Source organism: Pezoporus wallicus, unplaced genomic scaffold (assembly GCF_028554395.1).
Source record: "Pezoporus wallicus isolate ANWC-B61680 ecotype Strahan unplaced genomic scaffold, APGP_CSIRO_Pwel_v1 contig_8755, whole genome shotgun sequence".
NCBI classification, from domain to species: Eukaryota; Metazoa; Chordata; class Aves; order Psittaciformes; family Psittacidae; genus Pezoporus; species Pezoporus wallicus.
In genome coordinates, this window is record NW_026642745.1 from 96328 (window position 1) to 116229 (window position 19902).

The 19902-nt window shown below is 44.5% G+C and overlaps 1 protein-coding gene across 2 annotated transcripts; it reads left to right on the top strand.

Moving 5' to 3' along the window:
• The first annotated feature begins 9726 nt into the window (after window positions 1-9726).
• FADS1 (fatty acid desaturase 1) lies at window positions 9727-19430 on the top strand. 2 transcript variants are annotated; one of them, XM_057432200.1, is made up of 12 exons: window positions 9727-9943; window positions 12485-12595; window positions 12883-13080; window positions 13855-13956; window positions 14117-14245; window positions 15642-15702; window positions 15823-15899; window positions 16714-16811; window positions 17136-17232; window positions 17806-17885; window positions 18313-18438; window positions 19200-19430. In XM_057432200.1, the coding sequence occupies exons 1-12, from the start codon at window positions 9749-9751 to the stop codon at window positions 19249-19251; spliced, it is 1326 nt and encodes a 441-aa protein (XP_057288183.1). In that variant the 5' UTR covers window positions 9727-9748; the 3' UTR covers window positions 19252-19430. The 2 variants fall into 2 exon arrangements, with proteins under 2 accessions (XP_057288183.1, XP_057288184.1); XM_057432201.1 differs by lacking the exon at window positions 18313-18438.
• Window positions 19431-19902: the final 472 nt, after the last annotated feature.

The following is a 19902-nucleotide window of genomic DNA, read 5'->3' on the forward strand; positions in this document are numbered from 1 at the left end:
CCCTCTACTCTGCTCTCGTGAGACCTCATCTGGAGTATTGTGTGCAGTTCTGGTGTCCTCAACATAAAAGGGACATGGAACTGTTGGAACAAGTCCAGAGGAGGCCACGAGGATGATCAGGGGCTGGAGCACCTCCCATGTGAAGACAGGCTGAGAAAGTTGGGGCTGTTCAGCCTGGAGAAGAGAAGGCTGCATGGAGACCTCATAGCAGCCTTCCAGTATCTGAAGGGGGCCTATAGGGATGCTGGGGAGGGACTCTTCATTAGGGACTGTAGTGATAGGACAAGGGGTAACGGGTTCAAACTTAAACAAGGGAAGTTTAGATTGGGTATAAGGAGGAAGTTCTTTCCTGTGAGGGTGGTGAGGCACTGGAATGGGTTGCCCAGGGAGTTGTGAATGCTCCATCCCTGGCAGTGTTCAAGGTCAGGTTTGACAGAGCCTTGGGTGCCATGGTTTAGTGTGAGGTGTCCCTGCCCATGGCAGGGGGTTGGAACTTGATGATCTTAAGGTCCTTTCCAACCCTAACTATTCTATAATTCTATATATGTATATATATACAGTTGTCTTAGGGAGAGATCTATGTTTAGTGAATTTAAACAACTGTGCTGAAGATACATTTCTCAGTCATCTTTGTGGAACCCCTATGCAGTGGCTTATGGACTCTGAGCAGTCTGCAGACCTCTGGTTGAGAATCAGTGCAGATAAAGATCTATCACTGGTTTTTGTCCAGCTGTAATTTATAGCATATCTATTGGATGATGTGGATTACTTTAATATTTCCACTTCTGGCAGCATTTCAGAACAAGGCAACATCTCTTGTTCCTGCAAAGTAAAATCATGTACATTTGTAAACTGGTGGATCCTGATGATTTTCCTGCTAAAGGCAGCTGGTTCTCTGGTTTCTGTGACTATGCTGAGAGGGACCACAGCTCTGCTTTGAGCCAGGAGGTTATACTGGTTGAGTTGCAGCGCTCTGGAGGTCCTTTGCAAGCTATATGACTTTATAATCCCATACAGAATAAGACTGCAAAACTGAGGAATGTAGAGATGTTTAAGAAAATGGAGAGAGTTACTGGACAACATAGAGAAAGCGATAAGGAAACATATAATTGATTATTTTAGGCTGCATTTCTTCAAGCTTCACTTATGGTATTTCCCTGTACGAAAGCAGGGAGGATCCACTGCAAAGGCAGATTTTTGGGAAGAAAATTAACTTGCAAATTCATGAACTAGTTTTATTTGTTCAATGTCCTCATTAAAGGTTGTGTCCTCTATGTCCACAGCTAGATTCAAAGCCATGACTTCTTTTAACTAGTAGAGATAATGATATGTATGATTGGTAACTCACAGTGTTGTCTGATGGTCATAGTCCACCAGGTGACCGCTCCACAAGAGCAATGTAATAGTGTTATTGAAATTGGCACCTATTTTGTATACAACAAGCTTTATCAATCAGTCCATGGAAGTTCATACTTCAGAGCTGGTCACTTTAGCCATGGATAATCTATACAGGGCTGGCTACATGTGGAAACACTGGGCTTGAGCAGTCTGTTTGCCTGAGCAAATCCTCCCTCTCGAGAAATGAGTATGTAGATGGGTATATTTTGGAATTGGCTCATGTTAGACAGACACAGGTGTAAAATCTGCACACAGAACTCCCCATCTGGACATTTCACATCGATAACTGTGTAATAACTTAATGCCAAGTCATCAAAAGGTGCTTATCAACCCCCCGCCACTGCTATCATCTTCTTGCAGCACAGCCTGTAACGCTGTCAAGGCTTTCTGCAGCACTTGTTCTAGGTTTTGTTTGGCTCCGGGGACACAAACCAGCCAAGGCAATGAGAGGAGAACAGACTCTCTTCTGTGGCCAAGTAGGTGAAAGGCTGCATTTGTTGCATGGTGTAGCTTTAACGGCACAAAGAGCTTGTGTAAGGGACATAAAAGCCCTGAGTTTCATTGGGTAGTCAAGAGATGGCAGGGAAAGAAGGTGAGAAACATAACAGGAAAGAAAGTGTGGAAAAGGGGATATATAGAAGTGTGAAGTGGAAGGAATTTTGTAGGGGGCACACATAGAAGGGGTATGTCTGCCTTACAGGTTCATGTAGAAATACATAAACTAGTGAGTAAGTGAAGGACATAGAATCATAGAATCTTAGAATAGTTAGGGTTGGAAAGGACCTTAAGATCATCCAGTTCCAACCCCCCTGCCATGGGCAGGGACATCTCACACTAAACCATATCACCCAAGGCTCTGTCCAACCTGGCCTTGAACACTGCCAGGGATGGAACATTCACAACTTACCTGGACAATCCATTCCAGTGCCTCACCACCCTAACAGGATAGAATTTCCTTCTTATATCCAATCTAAACTTCCCCTGTTTAAGTTTGAACCCGTTACCCCTTGTCCTATCACTACAGTCCCTAATGAAGAGTCCCTCCCCAGCATCCCTATAGGCCCCCTTAGATACTGGAAGGCTGCTATGAGGTCTCCACGCAGCCTTCTCTTCTCCAGGCTGAACAGCCCCAACTTCCTCAGCCTGTCTTCATACAGGAGGTGCTCCAGTCCCCTGATCATCCTCGTGGCCTCCTCTGGACTTGTTCCAACAGTTCCATGTCCTTTTTATATTGAGGACACCAGAACTGCACACAATGCTCCAGGTGAGGTCTCACGAGAGCAGAGTAGAGAGGCAGGATCACCTCCTTCAACCTGCTGGTCACGCTCGTTTGGGTGCAGACATCTTCCTGGTTAGTCTGGAATGGGCAAATTGGTATCTTTACATTGTGTAATTCATTGATTCATTAATGTAAAAGGAACTGAGGTTCCAAGGAAAGTATTTAAAAAACGTAGTAGAAATCACAGTTTTTGTGTTTGTCATATTACGCTTTTATTGAGTTTTATATACAAGTTGGTAAGACCACATAAGATTCTTTTCATCTTTTAGAAGGGATTAGTCTCCATTAACACCTAGAGGATGACTTTGCTAGCAGCACCAGACCATCACCAGCACATGGAAATGCACTACAGCTGTGCAGTAATCCATATGGATGCAGGGTAAATCATACTTTTTCTCCAGTTTAAAAAGCATGAGATCCATCGCTGGCCGCTTGGTAAGGTCCAATGGTTCCATGGCAAGTGGTGGGAAAACGAGGCAGCAGGAGAGAGCAGTGAGCAATGGGTGCATGGGAGGGATGTGGAGCAGGTATGTGAAGGGGAAAAGAGATGGGCTAAGGAAGAAAGTGGGAACTGAGGATATTGGGAGAAAAATAGAGTGAAGATCAGATTTAGCTGCATCTTTAGTCTTTCAGCTAGCTTTAGTTACTCTGCCAAGGAAAAATATACTTAAGCAGAGAAAGGACCCCCACTTTCCCTTCATATCACTAGAAGGAAAGACTGAGGAGCTCTGAACTTGGGTTGAAGTGGATGAATAATATCAAACCTAGTAGGAGACAACAAAATGACATCCTGACTGGGCTGGAGAAAGGGATGCTAGAGCATGGAGGTGGGGGAACACAATGGTTAGGAAGGGAAGCTATTGCAGCATCACTTTAACAGAAGTAAACTTCTTCCCCATCCCTTAAGGGCAGACAAACCCTTCCTTCCATCTCTCCCCTGAAGCAGATTTCTAGTGCTTGAGAAGCAATCAGTTAATGGCTCTGAGGAGGAAACATTCTTGCTCATCACCATATGGAGCAGATGGGTGCATGAAGGATGATGTAGTTCTGCATATCATCAGGATATATGATTCTGTGCCAGAGGAAGCTGACTCAAGCAGAAAGACACCCAAGGTGCTGAAGTAATAAGCACTAATTTACCCAAAGGTAAGCAATAACTACTGTGTATTTCACTGGATGAAGATTGGCTTGGGCTTTCAGGATGGAGTATTCTTCCCCTGAAGAAAGAAAACCCAATTATCAGTTCCATGAGTATATCACAGCTCTTCAAAAGAAGAAACTGCACCTTCTTTGAGCATCTTGAAACATATGTGTGCCCAAAAGAAAAACTCCATTTGCCTTTTTCAAGAGAAGGGAAAGACCTTTTCCCTCATGTTAATATTTAAAACTGGGTTCCCAGCCTACAATAAGATATCTTGATCTCTTTTCTATGTGGAAAGTAGTTTGGGAATTGTGCTTCCATTTCAAAATGATCTAGGCATCTTAAACTACATTGTTTTCAGGTCAATATGAAGCCCTCAACAAGGCTGGCTTCTTAATAATACTGTTTCTGAGTGACAGTGCTCCCAGTTTGGAGTTTAAATGTCCTTTCATAACACATCTGACTGCTATTGTGTCCTCATTGCCTTTTGTTCTTCTGCCAGCCAGCAAGGAAGGTTCTTAAGAGCACATATTTACATAGCACTTGGTAAAACAGGGCTGCGACCAAGGCTTTAAGGTATTTAAATCTGAAATGAATAATTAGATAGCAGAGTGATAGTTTCATACAAACTGAACAATCACCTCCCTTGGAGTGCTGCTGCATTTCCACATCAGTCCTGGTAAAACCATTTTATTGCCATTTGGGTCCTTGAGATTCCTTACTGGACAAAATGTCATTTGTGTAAACAGATTCCCACTGTTCATTAACATGTGCTGAGTCTATCTGCAACTTTCAGGATACAGAAGGAAAAATCAGGAAATCACTTGTTTCTGGACAAGTACTCGTGTAGAGAGGAAATACCAGAACTGATTTATTTTCAGTCTAGGAGAGACCTGTAAAACAAAACCCAGTAAACATTTCCCAAGTCAAACCCAGACAAATTAAACTTTAAGACTCAAAATTTCACTAGTTAAGCAGAATCAATGCTAAAATTAATGCAGAGCCTTGAGTGACATGGTCTAGTGTGAGATGTCCCTGCCCACGGCAGGGGGTTGGAACTGGATGATCTTAAGGTCCTTTCCAATCCAAACCATTCTATGATTCTGGGATTATGTTCAAGTCAAGGCTACATCCTTTTCTGAAGCACGTTTCAATCAAATGCTGCTTACCCTGGTAAATGAATTATTTTCTGTTTCTTATCTTATGGAACATTAAACCATTAAAAGCCCCCTGACCTTTACAAATCTGTTAAAAGAAACATGAATGTCTTAGAGTCACTGTTCAATCTTTACATTTCAATTGCATTAGAGTGTAACTATGATCAGAAGTATGTCTATTGAAAAACATAGTTTTTGATATAATTATGTTTTCATATATTCTGTACAGTATTGGTAATTTTTCTTCCTTTGATAGATAGCTTATGATCGTGTGTACTAGAGTTGGCTAATGAAGCTGATACATTTAAAACAAAGACAAAAATGCTATCAGGGATGGTTTTTTACTCAGACATATTCTATGATCTTGAGTTGGCAACACTTTTTCTAGTCATAGGAGGGTGGCTGAGAGCTGGCTTAACGTCCCAAGGCAGCCAACCAACAAGCAAACAGAAATTCCCATTGTACTTCCATCGCTAGAATGAGTTTCACATTCTGTAGTGGATCTTGTGTTGGCTGTGTGGGATTATCAGGCTCAAGGCACATATCGGTCTGGATGCCAAGGAAGCAGAGTACATAATCACACTTGTTTAGTATAGAAAGCAGCAGGCATTGCAAGTACCCATCAGCACAATAAGAAGTGTTCTGTTCTTAATGCTGCCTTGTCAGTGTAATCTCATTTATAATGAAAAGTGCATTCTACTGATGTTCTCCTGTTATCACCAGCTTCTTTCCTTTTCTCTTTACTCAGATTTTGCTCAGTTACTAATTGAATTTACATCTTTTAGAGGACAAAAAATACACTTCCTTTTATCTCAGCAACCCCATCCCTTACATATAGTGATTCTTGGTTGCTTTTTCTGGCAGGATGTAAACTCCTCCCAAATCACAGTCTTCCTCTGGTTGTCCACACTATAATACATTCATTCTTTCCCTCTATCATGTATATTTTTTGCAGCTAAATGTTAACAGTCAGTTGTTAGGGACAAGTACCAGAGCAAATACTCCATGCAGTTAACACAGGCTGAAGAAACACAGTTTGTATCCCAAACCTTATTGTCAGTATCAAGTGTTAGTAATCCAAACCAATAGTTCAGGGACAACATTAACTCATTTAGTCCAAATTATTCAACTATTACAGCTCATTCCTAAGAATGCAGCAGTGGACAAGAAGAAAGGAAATATTTCTGGTATCCACCCCTTTTTTGGTGTTATGCTAATCCTTCCAATGCGTGTGTGGATCCTAAGCCTCATGCTGGAGTAGTGTTACAGTGAGATACCAAGAGTTTCCAGCTCTTCCCTGCAAGGAATATGATGCTAAAATTGGTGTTTTCCTCCTGCATTTGCTTCATCAGTGGTGTTGTTTTAATTGCACTGGGGACAGCCTGCATCTTGTAAATCTTCACACTGTAATTCCATGCACCCTGCATCTTAAGCTTTTCTTAGGCTGGGCAAAAGCCAAGAACTGATTCTTCTTTTAGACTTTGCTATTTTAAACTGGTTTTCAGTATTTGCTGGTTTTCTTTTAACATATCCTATTTTCTATGGGTTCCTCCCTCCATTATTCTAACTCATTCTTCCCTGCTCAAGAAGGTAAAATAAAGACTGCCATCCTTTCAGTCCATCTCCGTTTCTCTGTATTACTGGTTTGGTCCCCAAATGTCCAGGGACTTAGTGATCCCTCATCCCCCGGGTCACTCAGGTATTTTAAAGTATACTACAGGCGAATCATGGTAGTGACATAAAGAGCTTTAATATATTTTCATTGTCTTTTGGTGATCTCAGGTCATCTATGATGCTAAGAATGAATTGCAGCTTAGATCAGAAGACTGAATCAAAAAGCATCTCATACCTCCCCTTGGATTTTCAGTGATCCTTAATAGCTTAGGAAGCTGGGTCACAGCTGGATTGGCAGTAAGGAGAAATGGAGATGGGAGTAGTGGAGGTAAAACAAGGAGAACACTGAAAGAAGAAATGCCATTGGAAAAGCAAAGGTTGACTCTGTTTATTCCAAGAGTGGCAGCTGGAGGCAGGGTGCTAGTGAGTGTATAATGGCAGCTGGGTTTCCCCTGCTGTCTTTCTTACAAAGATCTCATTCTTTGTAATAAAGTCATTCTCACTGGGCCTCTGTGAGACCCAGTGAGACCCTGAACATGGCAAGTTGAACCAACCAGTGCTGTCAACTGGAAGCTTGGAGCAGGACACGAAAACCTTCATTGCTTAGAGGTGGATGATTCAAGTAGCCTCCATGACATCTTGGGCTGAATCACCTACTGAGGTGAAAAGAAACCGAGCCACAGATTTTATGTCAGAAGAAGCTTTGAAGATAATTCCAAGGGTTATTGTATAATTTAAGGGAAGATCTGTTAATAAGGTGTTAACAACCCTTCTAGCTTCTGGTCCTGCTGAAATCAGAGGAGGTATATGAGGAGAACAAGACTGCAGCTTGTTCTTGTTTGTACTTGTTTGGAACAAGACTTGCAGACAAGACTCAGTGGTGCTTTTGGTTATTGTTAAGATGCTTCAAAGCAAGTTTCCAAAGGTTTAACTTGTTTAGGAAGATAGAGTTTGGTGGTTTTCAATGTGGTGTATAAGAAAAAGAAAACTGACCGGTGCCCCCTGTTTTCATGGTGAAAAGTCAAAATGAAAATACCGATTAGATTTAGGACAACGATTCTTTTGTGTGATAGATAACAAAAAATGCTAGAAAATGAAATTATTACTGCACCATTCGGAATACAATGGTTAAATTTTAAGTGAGGCTAAATATTAATGTTTTCCATAGTGGTGTTTGTGAGATGGTCAGGAGTCCACACACAAAGCAACTTCATTTTTGCTGAGATGGGGAGAGAACCTTTTCCTTCATGGATGACAGTGCAAGTGTGTAGAAGCAGGGAAGCCTCATTAGGTTCATTAACTGTGCCACTGCCAAAGGGAGGGAAATATAAGATGCTTTGTAGGCACAGAATTCCAAGCTAGAAAGAGGTGAGGTAGCGATCAGGTGATGTTCAGAACAAGAAGGGATGCAGTGTGGTGGTTCTTTGTTTCTATGGTTACATTCAACTGGAATTGCTGTAACTAGGTCAGATCGGAAGGTGTGAATGAAAACAAAGACATTTGGAATCAGTAATGAGAGTTCAGGGAGAAGGATGTGGCTACTAGGGAAAGCAAGAAGGGAGCAGAATGTGGAGGGAGGCTTTTAATGTACGTTTGTAATATATATGGATGAAGTTCCACAAGAATGGATCTATTTTAGCATCATTCACTCTTCTAGGATTGTTCAGTAGTCTGTTGTATGAAGAATGATCTGCAAAGCACCATCAAGCAAGTATATTATGTGATATACCTGTGGTGACATCTTTCCCCCCTTTGGCTGCAAATGGAGCTGCTGTAGGAACAGAAGTAACCCTGGCAGCTGAAAGGGAGAGGTAGGACAGCTGGAAGAGTGTGTGTGAGGGGGATTTGCTGGAAAGAGGAAATAAAACCAAGGGCAGGGAAGATGGGGCATCCTCAGCCCAGAAGTAAGGAGAAACAGGTTGTGGAAGTGGTCTAAAAAGAAGCAAATTCAGCATGAATTGTGCTGCAGAGTCTATGCATTGTTCCTCTGTTGCTGGCTCCAGTCCTTGGCTTTTCTCCTTGCCCCAAATCCTATATTGGGTTCATGATAGAATTTTCCAGGCTGTGTCTTCACCTGCCATGTAACACTGACCACCAAGCCTCCGTCCTTTCCAACAATGAAGTCATCAAGGACCAGCCACTTGATATTTTGGTCCCTTTTCCACATTTCTTACCTTATTTCTTATATTAAACTACTTGATGTTCTTGTCAGCCTGCCCATCTTTCTTACCCTCCAGCACTCCCCCACCCCTGTTTGATACAATCAGTAAATGTATATAAAGGTGCATTTATCCCATTTCCTTGGTTGGAAGTGAAGGCATTGCAACAGCCCTGGCATTAGCACAGACACCCTTAGGAATGCATCTTGTAATGGGCTACTTATTGAGGAAGAGAAGATGATGAGGTCTATAGGATGCCCTCAGATTGGCTCAAATCATTCCCTCCAGTGCCTACAGATGCATCAATGGTGCATTACAGCCTGTAACTATAGAATTACTGCATGGCTTGGGTCGGAAAGGACCATAAGATCACCCAGTTCCAACCCCCCTGCCATAGGCAAGGACACCTTCCACTAGAGCAGGTTGCCTTGAACACTGCCAGGGATGGGGCAGCCACAGCTTCTCTGGGCACCCTGTGCCAGCACCTCAGCACCCTCACAGGGGAGAAATTCTCCCTTATCTCCAACCTAAATCTCCCCTGTTCCAGCCCGAACCCATCACCCCTTGTCCTATCCAGACCCTGATATCCAGTCTCCAGCATCCTTATAGACACCCCTGGGACACTGGAAGGCTGCAGACTGACAGCCGGGCCGCTGCCTGTTGCAAGGGGCCGAAGTTTCCTCCTTTTCCGAGGTTTCCATCACCAAGCCCCTCACTGCCTCCACCTCCGACCGCTGCGGCTTCGGAGCTGCCCCGGTGAGCCCGGCCGCAGCCACAGCCCACTCCAGCCAGGGGGCGGGCACAAGGCGAGCGGGACCCAATGGGACCGGGCGAATCGAGGGGAGGCGGGGATTGAGGGCGTGGGGGACCAATGGGAGGCGGGCCAGCTAGCCGGTGTTCAAGAGGAGGTTGGGAGGGAGCGCGGAGGGGGGACTTGGGCGGTGCTGGCGGGGCCGAGCCGGGCCGGGTCCAGCCGAGCGGAGCCGAGTCCGCTACGAGCATGGAGGAGGGCGCAGCGGCCCCGGCGTTGCGGCGCTTCACCTGGGAGGAGATCGGGGAGCGGAACGGCCGCGGGCAGGCGCCGCAGGAGCGATGGCTGGTGATCGAGAGGAAGGTGTACGACATCAGCCGCTTCTGCCGGAGGCACCCGGGGGGCTCCCGAGTCATCAGCCATTACGCCGGGCAGGACGCCACGGTGAGGGCCGGCGGGGCTGGGGGGGGGGGCAGCGGCGCGGCGTGTTCGTGCTTTGGGCATCCCGGAGAGGGAGGAGGAAGAGGAAGGGGCAGAAGTGCCTCCGCCGTGCTGCCGGCAGCCAGGGACAAGCGTGGCAGAGGGTCGGGATCGAAATCCTTTGGTGGAGCCGGGCCAGGGCATGGTCCTTAGTAGCCACCCGTAGCGCCGGTGTGCGCAGCTCCATACCGACCCGTTTTTGACTGGTTTTACACGGTAACGTTGTTGAAGGGAGTAACTAAACCGTGCACTGATACGGTGTCTGCAGCCCTCTGAGGGGGAACCTAATAGTTTTTGCATACTTATAATAACTAACAGTACTGTGGTGGTGTACGCGTCCAGCCACAGGCCAGGGCGGAACAGAAGCACCCGGGATGTCACTTACGGTGTCACTCATGGTGACACTGTGGTGTGTAAGGATGGAGCTGTTGTTTGCAAGCGTACGAGCGTGTTCAGCCTCCCCTTAACTTCAAAAGCCCGGCGTAGTGTCTCCAAGAGATGGCACTAGTGCAGAATGTGACTGAAAGTCGTATTTCAGCCTTTAAAACAAATCGTTCCTGTCTGAACACCAGTGAGTATTGTGAAGGGGAGGAAGCGGCGGTGGAATTGGCAGCGCTGATTTGTCAGTGTATTTCCTTCCTTTGTCTGCTTATCTTTTCCACCAAAGAACATGCATTTCTCCAGCTGGAGCCAAAGGCAGGTATGGGATGTGAAGTGAACCTCTGCAGTGGTTGTGATGGGCTGTGGTTCAGTCCAGTGTTGTCCCTGACCAGAAAGGGTGGAACTTGAGATGTAGTGCTTTCCTTTGCTGTGTATCATTTAAAGCCAAGGATAATAAGGGAATTTGAGCATACTTCATGAGGCCAGGGTGGGCCACAGTGGCTGCCACACGGGCCTGAATGAACACAGTTAGATGGTCGGATTGCAGCCAGCTGCATTCTTTAGGCGTTATGGTCTGTGTACACTGCTGGGTGCAGTTGAACTGCTGACCAGTGAGGAATCTGAGCCAAGTACATTCCAAATTTTCCAATAGTTTTGTCTTGGAAATGAATAAAATGTTTCTCAAAAAAAACCAAACCAAAACAACTAAAGGCAAAAAGGAGATTAAACACAGCCCAAAGCACACTTTTAGTTTGCTAAATGTCCCAGGGGTGTTCTGATTTCTGGAAGGTGCATCAGGTCCCTAACCTCCTGTTGGGAATTCGATGCCAGGTTTTACAGCCTGCATGGAAAGGATTGGTCTAAACATGTGGTACCATCCTCCTCTGATCTGCCCACATACTCCTCCCCAGTTTTTTCACTCTTCCATTGAGAAAATGCAAATGTAGTTTCCCCTCTCCTCTTTCCCTCCTTTATTCACATAAGCCTGAGCAGAGAGGATGCTACATCTGAAATGCAACAGGGTTGACCCAGAGCTGGCAGCATCAGCCACTTTTTAACCTTTTTCTTGACCAGAAATCTTTTAAAAGGACAGTTTATTTTAGGATCATGCAGTGGTGACATAGAAATTACTAACGCTGAACAGTGCATGCTGCAGGAAGCTTGCAGACTGATGCACAGTGGGCAAATACTGCCTTAGGGAAGAAAAGCATCCATTAGGCTGAGAGAGGTTGTAAAATGTACGCTAGTTTGGACACTGGGAGAGGAATATACAAAAGGGAGGTTTCAATGGGAAGTAGATGTCAAACTGCCAAGTGTGCTCAGGGGATTTGTAATCTAAATGTAGTGATAGAATCTACAGTGATAACAATCACTAGTGAGTTTTTTCTTCACCTGGCTGTCTGGTTGAGGTTGACATCACATTTAAATGGTAAAAGTAACTGATTTCCCTAAGAGGGTCTTTTGAGTGGTAAGGATGAGAATGGCCTTTTCATGGGACATTTCAGAAACGTGAAGGGAACCAGATGAGGAAGAGGAGGCAGGTAGCAAGAAAACAAATCTTTTCTAGGAAGATGTGGCAGAGTGGGCATTGGACCATGCCAAGGAAGTGTGTTTGGAACAACATGGGGCTTTTGAGAGATTGGTGTGGGTCACCATCGCCTGTGTGTGTCCTGCTTGTCCTGTTATTTTTCCCCGTTCAACTTCCTGATCCAGGTTTTGTGCCAACATCTCACCCTTCTCCCTAGTCACACTTCCGTTTCAGGATAAGGGGCTTGAGGGAAACTAAGATGGAAACTAAAGACAAAACAGAGGTAGAGGAATGTGTTATTGAGATGATACATCCTGAAGTTCAACAGGATATGAGATTTTCAGATTCAGAAGCAATAGGGGTGTGATCCCTTATTTCTTGGTGACCTGTACTTAACAGCACCCAGTTAGAAAATGGTAACAGAGAATTCAGCTTTGTGCGATCACTTATGGTGTGAAGAAACAGTAAGGTCTGTGACAGTAAAACCTGGTTCAGCCAGCTCCATTAGTTAGGTTCCTTTCTGCTGAGTTCAGGGTATCTTTGGTGCCACTGGAATGATTGTTTTTCTTCACCCTTTTCCTCTGTCTGTATTTCAGGATCCTTTCACAGCATTTCATCTTGACAAGGCACTAGTACGAAAGTACATGGGCCCACTCTTGATTGGGGAACTGGCACCAGATCAACCCAGCTTTGAGCCCAGCAAGAATGTAAGTAACTTAAAAACTTAGTATTTGGGTTGAAATGGTGCTATTTAACTTCTCTTTCTGGCAGCCAGAATTCCCTGTACATAAACCAATAGTATTTCCTGGACTCATGTATTGGTATGAAGCTTCCTCTTTATGTTACTATTTGTAGTGTTAGTGAAGATTTGTCTTCAGGCGACCCTCAGCTTTTCCCTATTGCCACAGTAGCTCCTTGAAGAGGGCAAACTGAGCCCCTCTTTGCGTTCCTGAGGCATTTTCAGGCCACCAGATACTCTTGGGTCTCCCCACAGAAACAGCTGGTAGAAGATTTCCGTGAACTCCGTGCAACTGTTGAGAAGATGGGGCTTCTCAAACCCAACCACATGTTTTTCATCCTGTATCTCTGCCACATCTTGGCATTGGATGTTGCAGCCTGGCTCACCATCTGGTATTTTGGAGCATCCACAGTGCCTTTCCTCTTCTCTGCAGTGCTTCTAGGCACTGTCCAGGTAAGCAGCTAGGCAAAAAGAAGCCCCAGAAGGAGCAAAAGCCAACCCTTTGCGACTTCAGTGCTCATTGGCATAAGCACAGGAGAAATCTTTGTGGACTTCCCAAAAATCCTGCTTCTCCCTGAAGAGGCAAAATTGCAGTGCTACAAGATGCTTCTTCATTACAGCAGGCTTTTTCCTTCCTGTAGTCCTTCAAAGCCCTCCTTATTCCCAGCCTTCTTCATACAATGAAAGCCACGCTACGCTTCTGAGGTCCCTTGTGCCCAGAACTCCAAGGCACTGTGTCAGGGCCAAGCCACAGTGTTCCCATGGGAACTTAGTGTGAGTTAGAGGAGAAGGCAGAGCAGCTCTCAAAGCCCCAGCTATTTCTCCAGTGGCCAGCTGATCCCCTTGGAATTACAAGTACTGGGAGGAGACAGCAGCAAACTGTGTCTTAAAGGAGACTTTGTTGCTGATTTCAGTGCAGTTTTGTAAGAGAATAAAAGCTGTTTCTCAGCTCCATGTCTTCTTTATTTTGTTGTTTTTCCATGATATTTTCCCTTCCTCGTGAAAACAACTATCTGGGACTAAAATTCATCAGGCAAAGTTTGGACTGCACTGATATATAATAAAAGAGAAGTGTTCGGATTGGGTCCTAGAAGTGGAAATGCTCTTGCTATCCAGGGGTATGTTGCAAGGAGCGTGGGAGCAGGAGAAGAGAAAGCCCTTTTCAGATGAAGAGCCTTCTTTTCCCTCAGCAGCACTGTTTGTTTTGTTGTTGGTTTTGAATTCCAGGCCCAGGCTGGCTGGCTGCAGCATGATTTTGGACACCTTTCAGTCTTTAGCAAGTCCAGATGGAATCACTGGGTGCACAAGTTCGTGATCGGCCATCTGAAGGTGGGCAGTCAGTGCTCAGAGGGGATGTTAGAGCCTGGCCTGGGATTCTCTGTGGTCAAAACTAATCTCAGTATAAGAAGAAAGCAAATGCAAATGGGGAGGGAGGACTAAGGACAGAAGATACAACTTTACAGCATTCTCTTCTCACCCGTTCCTACAGGGAGCACCAGCCAGCTGGTGGAACCATCTCCACTTCCAACACCATGCTAAACCCAACTGCTTCCGAAAGGACCCTGATGTTAACATGCACCCCTTATTTTTTGCTTTGGGAAAAACACTCTCTGTAGAGGTGAGACCTGATGAAAGCTGAGGGGTTACAGGGTTACAATTCCAATTTGGAAAGCTGCAGAGAGCTTGGAGACTAGTGACTAGTTGGTTTGGTCTCCATGACTGAGGTGCAGCTTGGCATTAATGACCTTTGAAAACCAAGACATTAAAAGATCCTGGTGCATCTCTAGCTTCCATAACATACTTAATGTTGCAGCTGGGCTTTTTTTTTGTCTTTTTCCCTAATACAACCTTGCTATGGGTTGAAATCTTCCAAATTTATTCTGAAGGTTGAAAGAAATCATCAGAACTGCTTCTGTAAAATGAGAAGTACATCCAGAAAATGGTTGGAGTTGCCCTCCTCTTTCATGTGGTATTACTTTGCCTTCAACTAGTCCCTAATATCCCTTAATACTTCTTCAATACCTCTGAGATTTTTATTCTCTTAGAAATCGAAGGTATTTTTGCTGTGTTTTAAAATAAGAATGAAATATTTGTCACAATTGCAAGTTCATACTTCTCTGATGCGAGACTTGCAGCTGTATGAAGATAAGATTGCAAATAATTCTCTTTATCACGATCAGCTTGACTAATTGTAGTGTTTTGGGAAATGAAGCAGTGGATGACAAGCAAGTACTAGTCTCAGTGGTGTCAGACTGGATCCGATGCGGAGTCCAGCTCTATTTCTGGTGCAGCTCTGAAGATAACTGAATGGCTTCAGTGTTTGCCAGTCCTTAAAAGAACTGGTTACATGAATTCATAGTGTCACCTGCCTTAAATGCTCTGATTTGCACTGAAATTAAGGGTGGGCTGCTGTTTGGAGTTGGTTTGGACATGTACAGGGATGCAATGGAATTCCTCAAGGAAGTCAGTGACATGATCTGTTATGTTTCTACAGTGAGCACTGAAAAATTAGCAGTCTCAGAGGGAGGATAATGTATTCACCCCGTTCCTGTGGACACAGTTTAATGTCTAGATGCTCATTTCTGTGCTTTAGAGATTTATTGCAAGTAGGTGTGAGTTCTACACGTGGTCATGGTTCATCTTTATTAATAATAGCATAGATTTTTCTTATTTTATGAAGCTTTATATTGGCAGCAAACGGGTCCCAGGGCCTCATGTGTTTTTCGGTTTAAGCTTGCTAGACAACTGTGCCCTCTGTAGGGAAAGAGCTTCCAGTGCATGTTACTGTCTGTGGTGCAAGGGGCTACCCAGCCTCTTGAGCATCTGAGGCAGGGACAGAAAATCATCATAGACTGAAGTTCCAGGGGATGATGAAGGCAGTGGTGTGGTTTGATAGGACATCTCTTTTAAAGCTTAGGAAGTATCTAAGTATGCATTGCTTCAAAAGCATAGGTAGAAGTGTATGCACAGAAGTCTTTAGCTGTCTTCACAGCCCAATTTGCTTATTTCAACAGCTTGGTGTACAAAAGAAGAAATTCATGCCTTATAACCACCAGCACAAGTACTTCTTCATCAGTGAGTACCTACCCTTTCACAGTTCTGTGGACAGCATTCACTCCACCCCTTCCATTTCCAGTCCGTTTCACTGGGATAAAAGGGCACAGTTAATGTCTGCAATCCATTTCTCCACTCTAGTTGGTCCCCCAGCTCTGGTGCCTCTCTATTTCCAGTGGTACATATTCTACTTTGTGGTGCAGCGGAAACAGTGGGTGGTAAGTTAGCTCCACGTTGCAAATGGTGCCTTCTCCTTGTTTTATAGGTACATTTCAGTGCAAGAAATTGGCCATTCTTTTTCTTTGTTTTCCCAAACCAATACAGTAAAAACTTATGGGCACAGAAAACAGAGGAAAAAATAGAAAAGTAGCAGAAATCAGGGATAGGGTGGAGGAGGATTCAGTGCAAAATGATCTATTAAAAATCAAGTAGCTTTCAGGTAGCCTAAAACTGAGTTCTCACACTTCAGTGTGAAGTGGAATAGGGGATGTGTAGTAGACTTTCAGAGCTGTTAGGGAGATAGTTTGTTAGGGGGAAATGTAGGACTTTGAGGAATAGCATGGGTTTTAGAGACTTTGGTAAAAAACGCAAGAAAAAGATGTCTCTTCTCTGAGATGTGGGGGTTAGAGACAAGGCATCTTCCTGGGAGGTGGGATGGTCAGGAGAAAATGACCATGAGGGTAATAAGAGATTCCAAGACATATGAAGAGGAACAAAAAAGGATGAGACCTCTTTATTCTTTTAATTGTTGCGTTTTGGTTTTCTCACTCCTTGCATCCTCTTTAGATTCAGAGGAAGACATGATGCTTTAGAGCATGCCCTCTCTAGTACTTGCCCTGAGCAGGATAATTCCCAAGCACAGGGATGCCTGGGGAGTGGGGTGGTGGCTGCATGTCAGATTGCTTTGTGATTGGGTCGGGGGGGGGGGGTGAGGAGAGAGAAATCTTATCAGGAGAAGATGTTATGGAAGGTTTTAAAGGGAAGAAGTAAGTCTTCCTCTTAATGAAGTTTTATCTGTTCCCTATGCTACAGGACCTGGCCTGGATGCTGACTTTCTACATCCGATTCTTTCTCACCTACTTTCCCTTGCTGGGAGTGAAGGGTATCCTGGGGCTTCATCTGTTAGTCAGGTATCATTCAACTTCTAATTCCTTCATTTTCTTTATCTGGTTTATATTGATCCTCTGTGTCAGCTTTTCTTCAGACTCCTGCTTATCTCTACTCATTGGCTCTATTCTGTTTCTTATGCCTTTTAGCATAAAGAGGTTGTTGTCCATCAAGCACGTGTCTTTAGAAGGTGTGTGCAGGTCTGATCTACTGATCAGATATTTGGGGTTCCTAGTGTTCATCTTGTCAAGCATTGACTAGCTTGTATGTGTACAAGTGTTTTGTACTGACTTGGTACAGCATAGGTGTGATATCAGTAGTGGTTTTGTGCGTGTTTGTATGCACAGGTTTATAGAGAGCAACTGGTTTGTCTGGATTACACAAATGAATCACATCCCGATGCACATTGATTATGATAAGAATGTGGACTGGTTCTCTACCCAGGTAAGACCTTCCCAGAGCCCTGCGTCTTCAAAGGTGAGAGTTTATAGTTCTGGGGATGTAATGCCCAAGATCACAGAAATGATGGGAACTGAGAGAGGAAAACATGAGCAGCTTGTCCTCACCATATGAAGTAAGTGATTAGTGCAAAGAAAGAAGGTGCAGAGGTAGGACGGAGGCTTCAGATGCTGAGCACAGAAACCTCAAGGAAAATAGTTAGGGTTGCTGTAATACTCTTCAGATAGAGAGCTTTCCATGTATGAAGGATCCACATCTCTCTCTGTAGTCTGTTTTGTTATAGTTCTGAAGCCATTACATAGGGGTTTTTAAGTGAGAAGGGTGAAAGTCAGGGTTGTTATGGCTTCTCTCACTGGCGAGGTCAAGGCTGTTCTCCCAGATTATGTCCTTAACAATAATATATCCTGTTGACTAGAGATAGCTTTTGGAGTTGCTGTATTCAGCCAGAAGGCACGTGATAATGAGGAACTTGTGCCTGTTTACCATTTTTTGGCATGTATAAGAGAAGGGACATTCCCAAAACAAGACTTAAATGTTAACTGTATTCTTTCCTTTCAGCTCCAGGCAACCTGCAATGTTCATCAGTCCCTATTCAACGACTGGTTTAGCGGACATCTGAACTTCCAGATCGAGCACCAGTGAGTTGAAGCATGGGTTGAGGATGTGAGGGGGGTTCAAGGAGTGCTAGTTCCACTAGATCTGAAAAGCCTATAATGGTCCTGTGTCTCTATCAGCTAATACAAGAACAAAAGATAATGTGGGTAAATACTGGACTCTTTATGTGGGGATGGAATGGGAACTCCAAGTGATGGGTCAGAATATTTGTGGATCACCAGTTAGCACCAACACTACTTCAGATATGAGTAGCATGGCACAGGAGTGAGAATTACTAGCCTCCCAGGTAGTAGAGGTACTGCAGTGACATGAGAGGGACCACTGCAGAGCACTGATGGCTGTGGGAACAAGGGGAGGTTGAAGCAATCCCAGACTGGGGCACAGAAGAGGAACAGGAATTCTGTGGGATGATGATGGATACCATTGGATCACCATATTCTTTTCCCACAGCCTTTTTCCAACAATGCCTCGACACAACTACTGGAAGGTGGCTCCTCTGGTGAAGTCCCTGTGTGCTAAACATGGTATTGAATACAAGTGCAAGCCATTGCTCACCGCCTTTGCAGACATAGTATAGTATGTATCAACCCACTGCATTCCCTAGGGAAGGGTTTTCCAGTATTCCAGAGTGAATAAGTGAGGGACCTGGGAAGAGGAGGGGCAGCCAGCTTGGATCACAGAAGTTCTGTGAAAAGCTGTAGACAGTATGACTATGAAAGGGCTGGAAAACTCTTCAGCTGTGGTGCTGGTTCCAGTAGCAGCAGATGGAAGGTGTCAGTAGGAATGACCTAACGGAGAGCTCCTTTTCTTCAGTTCTGAAGAGTCAGGGGTCAGTAGGATGCCAGGTCTGGTGCCTCTGTCTCTGAGTATGCTCCAGGTTAAAAGAGGTGTTTTCATAAAGATGAGTTTGAACATTCATTCATTCTTCTTTTATTCCTTTGTTCCCTTTCTTGCCTCCCAGATATTTCTTACTCCTTTGGAAAGTCATCTACCTCTCTTCTGCCATGCTCTCTCCTTTTATTTTCATTCTAATTGTTTGCTTCAGTCTTCCAGTCTTTGATGCAGCCCCAGTGCTTTAGTTCTTCATCTTTCCAAGGAGCTGTAGTCTACATTGCCTTGCTGTGAAGATCTCTGAGCAACCTGCTCTGGTTGTCCCCGCTCATTGCAGGAGGGTTGGACTAAATAACCTTTAAAGGTCCCTTCCGACCCAAACCGTTCTATGGTTCTGTAAACTCCTTTGCTTAATCTGTAGGTGGGAATACTTCCCACAAGGCTCTGTGCTCTGGATGCTGTATTTCATTACCTGTTTCTAAGGAAATGTGGTTCTCTCTTGGCAGCTCTTTGAAAGATTCAGGGGAGCTCTGGCTTGATGCCTATCTACATAAATAAGAAGCAGTGTATCCCTGCAGAGGAATTCCCCTGCCCTGTTGCTTCCTGTGGTGGTCGCCGTGAAGATACTGAACAGAGGAGAGAGAACTGGCTAAGCCAGAAGTGGGGAGGTGGCGCTGCTTAATTCCATTGATGAATGTGATTAATATGATTTTTTAAAATATGTGGTTTTAATTCTTCTTGTGCTTCTTTCATTCCTCTTCTCTGGTGCTGAATTAGGGGGGAAAAGCTGAATGGAGGAGGTTATGTTCCACCAAGCTGGAGGCAGCTTTGGGACTGGGAGCAGATTCCTTTTGGTTCGCTGATACTTCATTTGCTGAGTGTATAGGAGGGATGTTTCTTACCTAACATAGGCTCTTGTGAGGTGGTTCTCCTTATGAATGTAGTAGGAAAGTTGAGACAGGATAAAATCAAAGAACATGGGAGTTGGTGAAGTGTGGAAGCCATAAGGAATTGTGTAGGTACAGTATTTTCAAATACCTGGATATAATTAAATGATGGCCATAGAAGCACCAAAACCAAGGGGCAGTGGGGAGCATGTGAGAGGCCAAACCCATTTGTATGTGTATGGGTGAGGAAGAAAAGATGCAGGCAGCAGTTCTTTAGGAATAAGCATGAGGAAAAAGAGCTAATTAGAGCCGAAATTGAGGT